This window comes from Bombina bombina, chromosome 3 (assembly GCF_027579735.1).
Source record: "Bombina bombina isolate aBomBom1 chromosome 3, aBomBom1.pri, whole genome shotgun sequence".
Classification (NCBI taxonomy): Eukaryota; Metazoa; Chordata; class Amphibia; order Anura; family Bombinatoridae; genus Bombina; species Bombina bombina.
In genome coordinates this window covers 84236583-84252173 of record NC_069501.1, presented here as the reverse complement: position 1 = coordinate 84252173, position 15591 = coordinate 84236583, and the positions used below count along the sequence as shown (strand labels likewise).

General features: G+C 38.2%; 1 protein-coding gene across 1 annotated transcript in view; it reads left to right on the top strand.

Annotated features, from left to right (window-relative positions):
- UMODL1 (uromodulin like 1) overlaps window positions 1–15591 on the top strand; it is a 221081-nt gene that overhangs the window by 86938 nt on the left and 118552 nt on the right. Inside the window, exon 10 of the mRNA XM_053705160.1 lies at window positions 5111–5257. Within this exon, the coding sequence (XP_053561135.1) occupies window positions 5111–5257 (147 nt within the window). The remainder of the gene's footprint in view (window positions 1–5110; window positions 5258–15591) is intronic.

Below are 15591 nucleotides of genomic sequence, written 5' to 3'. Positions count from 1 at the left end.
GTAGGGCATTGCCCTAAGTTAAACAGCTCTTTTGCTATAAAAAAACACCCCCTAAAAATATACATTACACAAAATAACAAACAAATGATCAAAAAATTAAAAAAAAAATTCTATTCTAATACCCATTAAAAAACACCCCTAAATAAAAAACCTAATCTAGAATAAACTACCAATGGCCCTTAAAAGGGCCTTTTGTAGGGCATTGCCCTAAAGAAATCAGCTCATTTTATGAAATAAAAATACAAATACCCACTAACATTACAAACCTCCACCCCCCCAACCCACAAAATAATAAAAAAAAACTATCTAAAAAACTAAGCTACCATTTGTCCTGAAAAGAGCATCTCTCAATCTCAATCTTCAATCTTCATCCCGGCGGTGAAGTACTGATCCAAGGGGCAAGAAGTCTTTATCCTGGCGGCATCTTCTATCTTGATCCCGGAGGCGCGGAGCGGGTCCATCCTGAAGACATCCGGCGCGGAGCATCTTCTTCATATGGTCGCCGCTGTACACTGAATCTTCAATGCAAGGGACGCGATCTAAAATGGCGTCCCTTGCATCCCTATTGGCTGAAAAATTTGAATCATCCAATAGGAATTAGGGCTGCTAAAATCCTATTGGCTGTTCAAATCAGCAGCTCTCATTCTATTGGCTAATTCATCGAATGGATGAAGATTGAAGAGGCAGTCTGGATGAAGACTTCTTCCTACTTGGATCAGGACTTCGCCGCCAGGATGAAGATTGAAGAGGCCCCCTGGATGAAGACTTCTTGCCGCCTGGATCAGGACTTCAACTCCGGGATGAAAATCGTTCAAGCAGGACTTCAAAAACTGTAAGTGGATCGTCAGGGGGTTAGTGTTAGGCATTTTTAAGGGTTTTTTGGGTGTTTTTTTTTTAATTAGTTTAGGGTCTGGGCAGTAAAAGAGCCCTTTTCAGGGCAATGGGAAGCTTAGGTTTTTTAGATAGTTTTTATTTTTATTTTGTGGGTTTGGGGGGGGGGGGGGTTTGTAATGTTAGTGGGTATTTGTATTTGTATTTCATAAACAGAGCTGATTTCTTTAGATCAATGCCCTGCAAATGGCCCTTTTACGGGCCATTGGTAGTTTATTCTAGATTAGGTTTTTTATTTTGTGGTGTTTTTTTTATGGATATTAGAATAGAAATATTTTTTTTATTTTTGATCATTTGTTTGTTATTTTGTGTAATGTATATTTTTAGGGGGTGTCTTTTTTTTAGCAAAAGAGTTGTTTAACTTAGGGCAATGCCCTACAAAAGGGCATTTTAAGGGCCCTTGGTAGTTTGGGGGTGGGGGTTTGTATAGTGTTAGGGGGTGTTTGTATTATTTTTTTTAGCAAAAGAGCTGTTTATCTCAGGGCAATGCCCTACAAAAGGTCCTTTTAAGGGCCCCCAAAAGGCCATTTTAAGGGCCCTTTGTAGTTTATTCTAGATTAGGCTTTTTTATTTTGGGTTGATTTTTTTTAAAAGGGTATTAGAATAGGAATAATCTTAATTTTTTGGATAATTTCATTTTTTTTTTTTGTAATGGTAGTTTTTTTTAATTTTTTGTAATGCTAGGTTTTAGTGTAAGGCAGGTTAGGTTTTATTTCACAGGTAAGTTTGTATTTATTTTAGCTAGGTAGTTAGTAAATAGTTAATAACTATTTACTAACTAGTCTACCTAGTTAAAATAAATACAAACTTACCTGTGAAATAAAAATAAAACCTAAGCTGGCTACAATAAAACTATTAGTTATTTAGTTATATTGTAGCTACCTTAGGTTTTATTTCACAGGTATTTAGTTTTAAACAGGAATTATTTAGTTAATAATTGTAAATTTAATTTATATCTAATTTCATTATGTTAAAGTTAGGGGGTGTTAGGGTTAGGGTTACGCTAGGGTTAGGTTTAGAGGTTAATATAGTTTAATTTAAGTTGTTGCGATGTGGGGGCCTGGCGGTTTAGGGGTTAATAGGTTTATTTAGTTAATAATTGTAACTTTAATTTAGCTTTATTTTAATTATGTTAAAGTTAGGGGGTGTTAGGGTTAGAGTTATGTTAGGGTTAGGTTTAGGGGTTACTAGTTTAAATTAGTTTATTGCGATGTGGGGGCTTTTGGTTTAGGGGTTAATAGTTTAGTTTAGTATATTTCGTTGTGGGGGGGGCTTGCGGTTTAGGGGTTAATAGGTTTAGTATAGTGGCAGCAGTGTAGGGCTTAATGACTTTAGTATAGTGGGGGAGATGTTGGCGGACGGCAGATAAGTGGTTAATAATATTTAAATAATGTTTGCGATGCGGGAGGGTGGCAGTTTAGGGGTTAATAACTTTAGTATAGTGGTGAGAATGTCAGGGAGCGGCAGAATAGGGGTTAGTATTTTTTTAAAGTGGCGGCGATATCGGCAGATTAGGGGTTAAAAACTTTAAAATAATGTTTGCAATGCGGGAGGGCCTCGGTTTAGGGGTTTATAAGTAGTTTATGGGTGTTAGTGTACTTTTTAACACATTAGTTTTGAGTTTTATGTTACAGCATTGTAGCGTAAAACTCATAACTACTGGATGGCTTTATGGATCTTGTGGTTTTGGGCTGTAACGCTCGCTTTTTAGCCTCACCGCAAAACTTGTAATACTGGTGCTATGGGAATCCCATGAAAAAACGTAATTTTTACAAGTGTGGTACTCACATTGCGTTACAGGCTAAAAGGCTTGCGGTACACCTATACCGACAAGACTTGTAATGCCTGCATTAGGGAAAATGATGCGTTATGGGCCACAACGCTGCTATTTGACTCATAACGCAAAACTCGTAATCTAGGTTATATGAGCACAACCCGACAAGTGCAAAACATAGAATAGTGGAAGGAGCATCTACTTATGAATTGAACATAGAGGAACATACAAGGAATCACACATGAATAACACATATATTCTTGTGGCCATGCCGCACAATGCCCGCGCCCAGTCAGAAATATTGAAATGGAACTATTCAGGGATCAGATAAGTCAGCAATATTCAAACTTTTCCACTAGAGGGCGAAGGAACATCAGATGAGTGGGGGAGTGGTCTATAAGGGTATAAGTACTGTGTTGGAGATTGTTGTATGTTGCCTTGACAAATGCCCAAGCAAGACATATCAGAAAAATGAGAGAAGAGTAATTTGTGGGAATATATATATATATATATATATGTTAGCAAAGATGTGCACTCTCACTCAATCACAACTGCCAGGGTGCTAGTGGAATTAAGTGTACAGCAACAAAGAAAACTTGCACTCACTGGACTTTTAACAAAACTTTACTTGGCAGAAAATAGTGACGTTTCGGGGACAGTGTATCCCCTTCCTGAGGAAGGGGATACACTGTCCCCGAAACGTCACTATTTTCTGCCAAGTAAAGTTTTGTTAAAAGTCCAGTGAGTGCAAGTTTTCTTTGTTGCTGTATATATATATATATTTTTTTTTTTTACAAAGGGTGACAGGAATATTAGTCGTAAGTAATTTCAGAGAATGCTGCAAACACATTTTACATACCGAATGATCTCAAACCGTTTGCACATAGAGTGAAAAAGCTAATGGTTTCTTTAAAATATCTAATTTCCCTAACTGTGCCCTGAGTGCCATTTTGGTAAATCTATTGCTCCTAGGACATAGGGCATTCCTTAAATTGCATATAAGCCCCTATTTACTCTACACCAACCCTGAAGAGTAGAGAGAAAGAATTACACCTCTGGTAGTGTGACCTTAGTGCTGTCAGGAAATGGCCCAGACACTTTGAGAAAATAGACTGGGAAGTTCACAAGTGATCTGGCCAACTAAAAACAGAAAATTAATACAGATCAACAGCGTTGCCAGCCCAGGTATATTGACTGCAAGCCAACATTATATAGGTCACACAAGGCAAGATTAGTTTGATGAATCAGCCATATATTTCAACAATTTCAATATTTCCTTCCTCTCCTCTGATTTTCTTGCACACATTCCTTACGAGAAACTGTATCTCTTCCAGACATCAACAATCTCAGTGGTTTTACCCCACTGACTCTTATTTAACCAGGTCAAGTCCCTCTCAGACGCTGTGCCCTCCTTTTTTCTACAAATCACCACAAACTTGTCAAGCATAGCGCAATCCAAATTGGAATTGACTGATTTGACCATGTAATCGGTGTCCTAAGTGTGGGATAGCTAACAGCAGTGATATTAACCCTTTATAAAATACATGGTTAAAACAGCTTAGAACAATACCATTTTTATATTTATCAGGTTCTTATCGAAAACAGTTACTTTCTGTGCATGTTTGAAATATGAAAGTGTATACCAGGCTTTAAAGAGGTTATTGGTAGACATTTTCACAGATGTTCTTGAAAAAGATATGAAGTCAATATTGGTGATGACTTTCAGTAAAATGTTAAATAAAAAAAATTTCATATCATTATGAGTAAATTTATAATTAAAAAATTCCATCATCCAATCACTTCATAAATGAGCAGCCTGATGACTATTTTAGATCAGTTTCATAAGTTCAAGTGACAGTAAGCAAACTTTTTTTAATAATATGCTACTGATCCATTTTGTATTAATGTTTCTTTTTAAATTTTATTTAAAATGTTATGTAAATATTTTAATATAATTATTTATCTTATCTATTAATGTATCTCCCTGTAAGTGGTATAACTATGTAGATTGCATTGTCCCATTTCAAATCTACATTGTTTTACATCATTCTAAAAGTGTGAACTATATTTTGTAAATGTTTTACATATATTTATTGATTTATTTTAATTTGAGAATGTTTGTGCTTATTGGATATGCCATTTGAAAAATGCCAATTTGGGTTTTCAAAAAGACAAGAGTCAAAATATAAAAGACCAAAAATTAAGTCAAAGGACGCTCGAAAAATATATTTCCTATATTGGAATGCTGCTTACAAATTCTATACAAATTATTGGTAAGAATAACTCAGTGTGAGCCTACAGGAAAGCACTCTATAAACACATACCACTAATAGATATGGATCAACCCCAAATATTGTAATTTCTCCCCAGTAATAATAGTAAAATTCTTGATAAAGGGCAACATTAGTTTTTTTGTGTTTTCCTAAATGATTTATTTTATTACAGATTTCGATGAATGCTCATCACTTTCAGACAATGACTGTGATGTCAACGCCATATGTAAGAACCTTGAAGGATCCTATACATGTGACTGTAATAAACCATATATGGATACAAACCCCTCAAGGCCTGGGAGGAGTTGTCACCTTTCAGGTACTGTTTTATCCACTATTTACTAAGGTACCTATTTACTAAATACAGTAACTACTTAATTAATACCAGTGCTGGTTTCTAATGAGAAGGTACAACTGTTTGCAAATTGTTCAGTTATATGTCTGCTTTATGTGACTAAAAGAGAGTGAGGGCCTGATTATCTAAAATTCATTAGCATGGCAAGAAATATCAATCTGATCTTCGCATGGGCAGTCCTTATGGAATTCTCTAAGTTACTGAACCTGTGTGTGCTGGCAAGTTATAAGCTGACTTCTATACAAAAGCAATAAAACTCTTTGGAATGAAGAATTTTGCAGGGGAGAGCAAATGTGACGAGAAGCACCTGACTCTTATAACAACATTTTTTTTAAGCACATACAAAAGAAATTACTGTTTTTATAGTAAACAATATTTTATGTTAAATAGTTTTAACATTAAATACATTTTTTTTGTTTCTGAAAGTTAAAAAAAATGTTATGCCATAATGTAATTTTGTAATTAGTGGAAGGCTTTTAATACAAAGTCTATGGTTTCAATTAATACTACTTTTATGCATAATTCACTTACAATGTTTTACTGCATTCAATACACTTTTGAAATACTTATTTTATTGAGCACTATGCAGTATGTATGTTTCTCGCCTTCACATACAGAAATCTAGGGTGTCCCAAGGCAAGATACAAAGCTCTCAAGGTGCTATTTGCCTTTAGAAAATACCACAAAGTTTCTTGTAGCACTGATAGATCTTTCTAGACAATTTTGCCCAATCTGCAACCTTTAGATAACTGACCCGCTACGAGTAAAGTGAATGCAGGAAGTTTAAATAAATGAATTAGAAGTTTCTTGGGGGGAAAAATGTGGAAACACCAGATTGAATGAGGAAGAGCTTTATATAGAGTTGGACCATAAGAAGAATCCTGTTAGCTTTGGTGGGAGAAATAATTATTCCTAGGTCCTTAGGAATTAAGCAAATTGTGAAACTAATATCTTGCTACATTGCAACAAGATTTGTACCCTTCCCTCCTCAGTTCCATAAGTTCAGAGTCACTTTTCATTATACTCAATAGAACAACATCTAACTCATAACTGCTCACATCTCAGCACATAGAGCAAGTTCCACTGTGAAGGATACTGGCATCACAAAATGACTTCACCTTACAGAACAAAGACATTAATGAAAAAACTAGCTCCCCAATAAAACAGTTGCATAAATAAAAATATGAAAACAATTAAAAAGAAGTAAAAGAAAAAAAAAACCCCAAGACAAATGGTTTCCTGCACAGGCACTATGATCTATGATTTCAGTAATAGCCCCGGTCTCCAAACAATTTTTAGAACATCTGGATATGTACATACATCAATACAATTCTAAAACATGAGATATTAACTATATAAATAACTATGCCCATATATTATAGAAATATACGGCTAGATAACGAGTTGTGCGTTAGGGTAAAAAAGCAGCGTTAAGAGGTCCTAACGCTGCTTTTTTACGCCCGCTGGTATTACGAGTCTTGAAGGTTTAGGATCACTGCACACTTCTTTGGCCTTACCGCAAAACGACTTACGTAAACTTCGTAAAGTCTTTTTTCTATGGGACTTCCATAGCGCCGGTATTACGAGTCTGTCCTGGGAGGCCAAAAAGTGAGCGGTACACCGTCTACCTCCAAGATGCATAACGCATTTAAAAGTCAGTAGTTATGAGTTTTACACTACAACGCCGTAACATAAAACTCATAACTAAAGTGCTAAAAAGTACACTAACACCCATAAACCACCTATTAACCCCTAAACCGAGGCCCTCCCGCATCGCAAACACTATAATAAAATGTTTAACCCCTAATCTGCTGCTACGAACACCACCGCCAACTACATTATATGTATTAACCCCTAATCTGCCGCCCCCAATGTCGCCGCAACCTACCTACATTTATTAACCCCTAATCTGCCGCCCCCAACTTCGCCGCCCCCACTATATTAAAGTTATTAACCCTTAAACCTAAGTCTAACCCTAACACCCCCTAACTTAAATATAATTAAAATAAATCTAAAGAAAATTACTATAATTAACTAAATTATTCCTATTTAAAACTAAATACTTACCTATAAAATAAACCCTAAGATAGCTACAATATAACTAATATTTACATTGTAGCTAGCTTAGGGTTTATTTTTATTTTACAGGCAAGTTTGTATTTATTTTAACTTGGTAGAATAGTTATTAAATAGTTATTAACTATTTAATAACTACCTAGCTAAAATAAATACAAAAGTACCTGTAAAATAAAACCTAACCTAAGTTACACTAACACCTAACACTACACTATAATTAAATAAATTAACTAAAATACAATTACCTAAATTAAATTAGCTAAAGTACAAAAAACCCCCACTAAATTACAGAAAATAATAAACAAATTTACAGATATTTAAACTAATTACACCTAATCTATTAGCCCTTTTAAAATAAAAAAGCTCCCCCCAAAATAAAAAAAACCTAGCCTAAACTAAACTAAACTACCAATAGCCCTTAAATGGGCCTTTTGCGGTGCATTGCCCCAAAGTAATCAGCTCTTTTACCTGTAAAAAAAAAATACAAACAACCCTCCCAACAGTAAAACCCACCACCCACACAACCAACCCCCCAAATAAAATACTATCTAAAAAAACCTAAGCCCCCCATTGCCCTGAAAGGGCATTTGGATGGGCATTACCCTTAAAAGGGCAGTTAGCTCTATTGCAGCCCAAAGTCCCTAACCTAAAAGTAAAACCCACCCAATACACCCTTAAAAAACCCTAATACTAACCCCCTGAAGATCGACTTACCGGGAGAAGTCTTCATCCAAGCCAGGCCGAAAGTCCTCAACGAAGCCGGGAGAAGTCTTCATCGAAGCCGTGCAAAGTGGTCCTCCAGACGGGCAGAAGTCTTCATCCAGACGGCATCTTCTATCTTAATCCATCTGGCGCGGAGCGGGTCCATCTTTAAGACATCCGACGCGGAGCATCCTCTTCATCCGACGACTAAACGTGAATGAAGGTACCTTTAAGTGATGTCATCCAAGATGGCGTCCCTTAGATTCCGATTGACTGATAGAATTCTATCAGCCAATCGGAATTAAGGTAGAAAAAATGCTATTGGCTGATTGGATCAGCCAATAGGATTGAAGTTCAGTGATTGGATCAGCCAATAGGATTGAACGTCAATCCTATTGGCTGATTGCATCAGCCAATAGGATTGAGCTCTGATTGGAACGGCCAATAGAATGCAAGCTCAATCCTATTGGCTGATTGGATCAGCCAATAGGATTGAACTTCAATCCTATTGGCTGATTGCATCAGCCAATAGGATTTTTTTCTACCTTAATTCCGATTGGCTGATAGAATTCTATCAGCCAAGCGGAATCTAAGGGACGCCATCTTGGATGACGTCACTTAAAGGTAACTTCATTCAGCTTTAGTCGTCGGATGAAGAGGATGCTCCGTGTAGGATGTCTTGAAGATGGACCCGCTCCGCTCTGGATGGATGAAGATAGAAGATGCCGTCTGGATGAAGACTTCTGCCCGTCTGGAGGACCACTTCGCCCGGCTTGAATGAAGACTTCTCTCGGCTTCTTTGAGGACTTCAGCCCCACTTGGATGAAGACTTCTCCCGGTAAGTCGATCTTCAGGGGGTTAGTATTAGGTTTTTTAAAGGGTGTATTGGGTGGGTTTTATTTTTAGGTTAGGGACTTTGGGCTGCAATAGAGCTAACTGTCCTTTTAAGGGCAATGCCCATCCAAATGCCCTTTTCAGGGCAATGGGGAGCTTAGGTTTTTTTAGATAGTATTTTATTTGGGGGGTTGTTTTTGTGGGTGGTGGGTTTTACTGTTTGGGGGGTTGTTTGTATTTTTTTTTACAGGCAAAAGAGCTTATTACTTTGGGGCAATGCCCCGCAAAAGGCCTTTTTAAGGGCTATTGGTAGTTTAGTTTAGGCTAGGGTTTTTTTATTTTAAGGGGCTTCTTTATTTTAATAGGGCTATTAGATTAGGTGTAATTAGTTTAAATATCTGTAATTTGTTTATTTTCTGTAATTTAAGTTAGGTAATTGTATTTAATTTAGTTATTCTATTCAATTATAGTGTAGTGTTAGTGTAACTTAGGTTAGGTTTTATTTTACAGGTACTTTTGTATTTATTTTAGCTAGGTAGTTATTAAATAGTTAATAACTATTTAATAATAAGAATGACAAACTCAGGCTCCAGAGCATTCGGCCACGCTGCCCCTACTTTCTGGAACTCTTTACCGTGCGCAATCAGAGAGGCACCGTCCTTACAGACTTTTAAAAAAAAGCAAAAGACCCACCTCTTCCATCAGGCATTCAGTCCGCTTATCTGACCTTCAGAAACTCCTAACTTTTATGTCTTATATTGGTATATTTGTAAAGTGCTTTGAGTCTCACAGGGAGAAAAGCGCTATATAAATCGCAAATTATTATTATTATTATTATAACTATTCTACCTAGTTAAAATAAATACAAACTTGCCTGTAAAATAAAAATAAACCCTAAGCTAGATACAAATGTAACTATTAGTTATATTGTAGCTATCTTAGGGTTTATTTTATAGGTAAGTATTTAGTTTTAAATAGGAATAATTTAGTTAATTATAGTAATTTTCTTTAGATTTATTTTAATTATATTTAAGTTAGGGGGTGTTAGGGTTAGGGTTAGACTTAGGTTTAGGGGTTAATAACTTTAATATAGTGGCAGAGAAGTTGGAGGTGGCAGTTTAGTGGTTAATAAATGTAGGTAGGTTGCGGCGACATTGGGGCGGCAGATTAGGGGTTAATAAACAGTTTGTAGGTGTCGGCGATGTTGGGGGACAGCAGGTTAGGGGTTAATACATATAATGTAGGTGGCGGCGGTGTCAGGAGCGGCAGATTAGGGGTTAATAATTATAATGCAGGTGTCGGCGGTGTCGTGGGCAGCAGATTAGGGGTCAATAAGTGTAAGATTAGGGGTGTTTAGACTCGGGGTTCATGTTAGGGTGTTAGGTGTAAACATAAAATGTGTTTCCCCATAGGAATCAATGGGGCTGCGTTAGTGAGTTTTACGCTGCTTTTTGGCAGGTGTTTTGGCAGACTTTTTCTCAGCCGACTCTCCCCATTGATTCCTATGGGGAAATCGTGCACGAGCACGTACAACCAGCTCAGCGCTGAATTAAGCAGCGCTGGTATCGGAGTGTGGTAATGAGCAAAATTTTGCTCATCGCTCACTTCTTATCTTTTAACGACGGGTTTCTGAAAACTCGTAATACCAGCGCTGCATGTAAGTGAGCGATGAGGGAAAACTGCTCGTTAGCACAGCATAGCCTCTAACGCAAAACTCGTAATCTGGGCCATAGTGAATTACAAGCATTCCATTCACAAAAATGATATGGGTATTGTGATAAGGAAAATGGCTAACTGATATAACAATAATGAAAAACTTCTCACACTTAATAGGAATGTTACCCACACTCTTCTGAGCTATAATTTAGTTCACGGTTGAAAAAGCCTCGAGTGCTTTAACACTGGAGTGCTCCACAAAAGCTTCTCATTCATGGACGTGATCAAATTATTTATTAAAACATACATTATATTTATAAAAAGAGCAGCAGGTTCTATACAAATGGGGGAAACAATGTGTACAATGCAACTCCGGACTCTTTGCGTTTGATGAGTCTCTATTGGCAGAAATAATTATGTCCAGATGAACCTTGACCAGGTAAAGCTCAGACTCTTTTGCTGGTTGCTTTTTATGCAACTGGATTGTTCTTTATGTTCTTTATTATCTGATTTTCCATTAGTATCAGAGGTGAACCACAGTGAATAAATTGGTAGTATAATACTTTCTTGGTCATCTTATGTGTAAGAAAATACTGATGTTACATTAGTAGATAGAAATTTTCAATTTTTGCTATTGGCAAACTATATTCCATCCCATTGGTTTGAGAATTTGAATTTAAAAATGTAGGTAACATAGCATTGCAGTGCTTATTGTGTAAAGTATCTTCCAGCACAGGATGGTCCATTGAATATTTGCTAGTCTATTTTATTATTTAATCTAAGGGCTAGATTAATAATAATCTAATAATCTAAGTGGCACGCTGTTGTTAGCACAGGTGCAATATTGCTTACTTCCATGCTTTTTACAAATGTAACTGCAAAGAGCTATACTAAATATATAAATATGTGTGTGTGTCTAAATATGTGTGTATATATATATATAGATATACAATATGTGTGTATATGCATTATATACATGTGTATTGATGTGTTTATATACGTATATATGTATATACATACATATATGCACATGTAAACACGTATATACACATGTATATACATATATACACATATATATATATATATATACACACACACACACACACACATATATACATATATATATATATATATATATATATACACACACACACACACACAATATTTTGAGTTCTTTACACTCAAATACCTTTAAAACATGAAAATATTTCTCCAACATAGGTGTGTCCGGTCCACGGCGTCATCCTTACTTGTGGGATATTCTCTTCCCCAACAGGAAATGGCAAAGAGCCCAGCAAAGCTGGTCACATGATCCCTCCTAGGCTCCGCCTACCCCAGTCATTCTCTTTGCCGTTGTACAGGCAACATCTCCACGGAGATGGCTTAGAGTTTTTTAGTGTTTAACTGTAGTTTTTATTATTCAATCAAGAGTTTGTTATTTTAAAATAGTGCTGGTATGTACTATTTACTCAGAAACAGAAAAGAGATGAAGATTTCTGTTTGTATGAGGAAAATGATTTTAGCAACCGTTACTAAAATCCATGGCTGTTCCACACAGGACTGTTGAGAGGAATTAACTTCAGTTGGGGGAACAGTGAGCAGTCTCTTGCTGCTTGAGGTATGACACATTCTAACAAGACGATGTAATGCTGGAAGCTGTCATTTTCCCTATGGGATCCGGTAAGCCATGTTTATTAAGATAGTAAATAAGGGCTTCACAAGGGCTTATTAAGACTGTAGACTTTTTCTGGGTTAAATCGATTCATTATTAACACATATTTAGCCTTGAGGAATCATTTAATCTGGGTATTTTGATAAGATTTTATCGGCAGGCACTATTTTAGACACCTTATTCTTTAGGGGCTTTCCCAAATCATAGGCAGAGCCTCATTTTCGCGCCGGTGTTGCGCACTTGTTTTTGAGAGGCATGACATGCAGTCGCATGTGTGAGGAGCTCTGATACATAGAAAAGACTTTCTGAAGGCGTCATTTGGTATCGTATTCCCCTTTGGGCTTGGTTGGGTCTCAGCAAAGCAGATACCAGGGACTGTAAAGGGGTTAAAGTTAAAAACGGCTCCGGTTCCGTTATTTTAAGGGTTAAAGCTTCCAAATTTGGTGTGCAATACTTTTAAGGCTTTAAGACACTGTGGTGAAATTTTGGTGAATTTTGAACAATTCCTTCATATTTTTTCGCAATTGCAGTAATAAAGTGTGTTCAGTTTAAAATTTAAAGTGACAGTAACGGTTTTATTTTAAAACGTTTTTTGTACTTTGTTATCAAGTTTATGCCTGTTTAACATGTCTGAACTACCAGATAGACTGTGTTCTGAATGTGGGGAAGCCAGAGTTCCTTCTCATTTAAATAAATGTGATTTATGTGACAATGACAATGATGCCCAAGATGATTCCTCAAGTGAGGGGAGTAAGCATGGTACTGCATCATTCCCTCCTTCGTCTACACGAGTCTTGCCCACTCAGGAGGCCCCTAGTACATCTAGCGCGCCAATACTCCTTACTATGCAACAATTAACGGCTGTAATGGATAATTCTGTCAAAAACATTTTAGCCAAAATGCACACTTATCAGCGTAAGCGCGACTGCTCTGTTTTAGATACTGAAGAGCATGACGACGCTGATAATAATGGTTCTGAAGGGCCCCTAAACCAGTCTGAGGGGGCCAGGGAGGTTTTGTCTGAGGGAGAAATTACAGATTCAGGGAACATTTCTCAACAAGCTGAACCTGATGTGATTACGTTTAAATTTAAGTTGGAACATCTCCGCGCTCTGCTTAAGGAGGTATTATCCACTCTGGATGATTGTGACAATTTGGTCATCCCAGAGAAGCTATGTAAAATGGACAAGTTCCTAGAGGTCCCGGGGCTCCCAGAAGCTTTTCCTATACCCAAGCGGGTGGCGGACATTGTAAATAAAGAATGGGAAAGGCCCGGTATTCCTTTCGTCCCTCCCCCCATATTTAAAAAATTGTTTCCTATGGTCGACCCCAGAAAGGACTTATGGCAGACAGTCCCCAAGGTCGAGGGAGCGGTTTCCACTTTAAACAAACGCACCACTATACCCATAGAAGATAGTTGTGCTTTCAAAGATCCTATGGATAAAAAATTAGAAGGTTTACTTAAAAAGATGTTTGTTCAGCAGGGTTACCTTCTACAACCAATTTCATGCATTGTCCCTGTCGCTACAGCCGCATGTTTCTGGTTCGATGAGTTGGTAAAGGCGGTCGATAGTGATTCTCCTCCTTATGAGGAGATTATGGACAGAATCAATGCTCTCGAATTGGCTAATTCTTTCACCCTAGACGCCACTTTGCAATTGGCTAGGTTAGCGGCTAAGAATTCTGGGTTTGCTATTGTGGCGCGCAGAGCGCTTTGGTTGAAATCTTGGTCAGCTGATGCGTCTTCCAAGAACAAGCTACTTAACATTCCTTTCAAGGGGAAAACGCTGTTTGGCCCTGACTTGAAAGAGATTATCTCTGATATCACTGGGGGTAAGGGCCATGCCCTTCCTCAGGATCGGCCTTTCAAGGCCAAAAATAAACCTAATTTTCGTCCCTTTCGTAGAAACGGACCAGCCCAAAGTGCTACGTCCTCTAAGCAAGAGGGTAATACTTCTCAAGCCAAGCAAGCTTGGAGACCAATGCAAGGCTGGAACAAGGGAAAGCAGGCCAAGAAACCTGCCACTGCTACCAAGACAGCATGAAATGTTGGCCCCCGATCCGGGACCGGATCTGGTGGGGGGCAGACTCTCTCTCTTCGCTCAGGCTTGGGCAAGAGATGTTCTGGATCCTTGGACACTAGAAATAGTCTCCCAAGGTTATCTTCTGGAATTCAAGGGGCTTCCCCCAAGGGGGAGGTTCCACAGGTCTCAGTTGTCTTCAGACCACATAAAAAGACAGGCATTCTTACATTGTGTAGAAGACCTGTTAACAATGGGAGTGATTCATCCTGTTCCATTAGGAGAACAAGGGATGGGGTTCTACTCCAATCTGTTCATAGTTCCCAAAAAAGAGGGAACGTTCAGACCAATCTTAGATCTCAAGATCTTAAACAAGTTTCTCAAGGTTCCATCGTTCAAGATGGAAACCATTCGAACAATTCTTCCTTCCATCCAGGAAGGTCAATTCATGACCACGGTGGATTTAAAGGATGCGTATCTACATATTCCTATCCACAAGGAACATCATCGGTTCCTAAGGTTCGCATTCCTGGACAAGCATTACCAGTTCGTGGCGCTTCCTTTCGGATTAGCCACTGCTCCAAGGATTTTCACAAAGGTACTAGGGTCCCTTCTAGCTGTGCTAAGACCAAGGGGCATTGCTGTAGTACCTTACTTGGACGACATTCTGATTCAAGCGTCGTCCCTTCCTCAAGCAAAGGCTCACACGGACATCGTCCTGGCCTTTCTCAGATCTCACGGATGGAAAGTGAACGTGGAAAAGAGTTCTCTATCTCCGTCAACAAGGGTTCCCTTCTTGGGAACAATAATAGACTCCTTAGAAATGAGGATTTTTCTGACAGAGGCCAGAAAAACAAGACTTCTAGACTCTTGTCAGATACTTCATTCCGTTCCTCTTCCTTCCATAGCGCAGTGCATGGAAGTGATAGGTTTGATGGTAGCGGCAATGGACATAGTTCCTTTTGCGCGCATTCATCTAAGACCATTACAACTGTGCATGCTCAGTCAGTGGAATGGGGACTATACAGACTTGTCTCCGAGGATACAAGTAAATCAGAGGACCAGAGACTCACTCCGTTGGTGGCTGTCCCTGGACAACCTGTCACAAGGGATGACCTTCCGCAGACCAGAGTGGGTCATTGTCACGACCGACGCCAGTCTGATGGGCTGGGGCGCGGTCTGGGGATCCCTGAAAGCTCAGGGTCTTTGGTCTCGGGAAGAATCTCTTCTACCGATAAATATTCTGGAACTGAGAGCGATATTCAATGCTCTCAAGGCTTGGCCTCAGCTAGCGAGGGCCAGGTTCATACGGTTTCAATCAGACAACATGACAACTG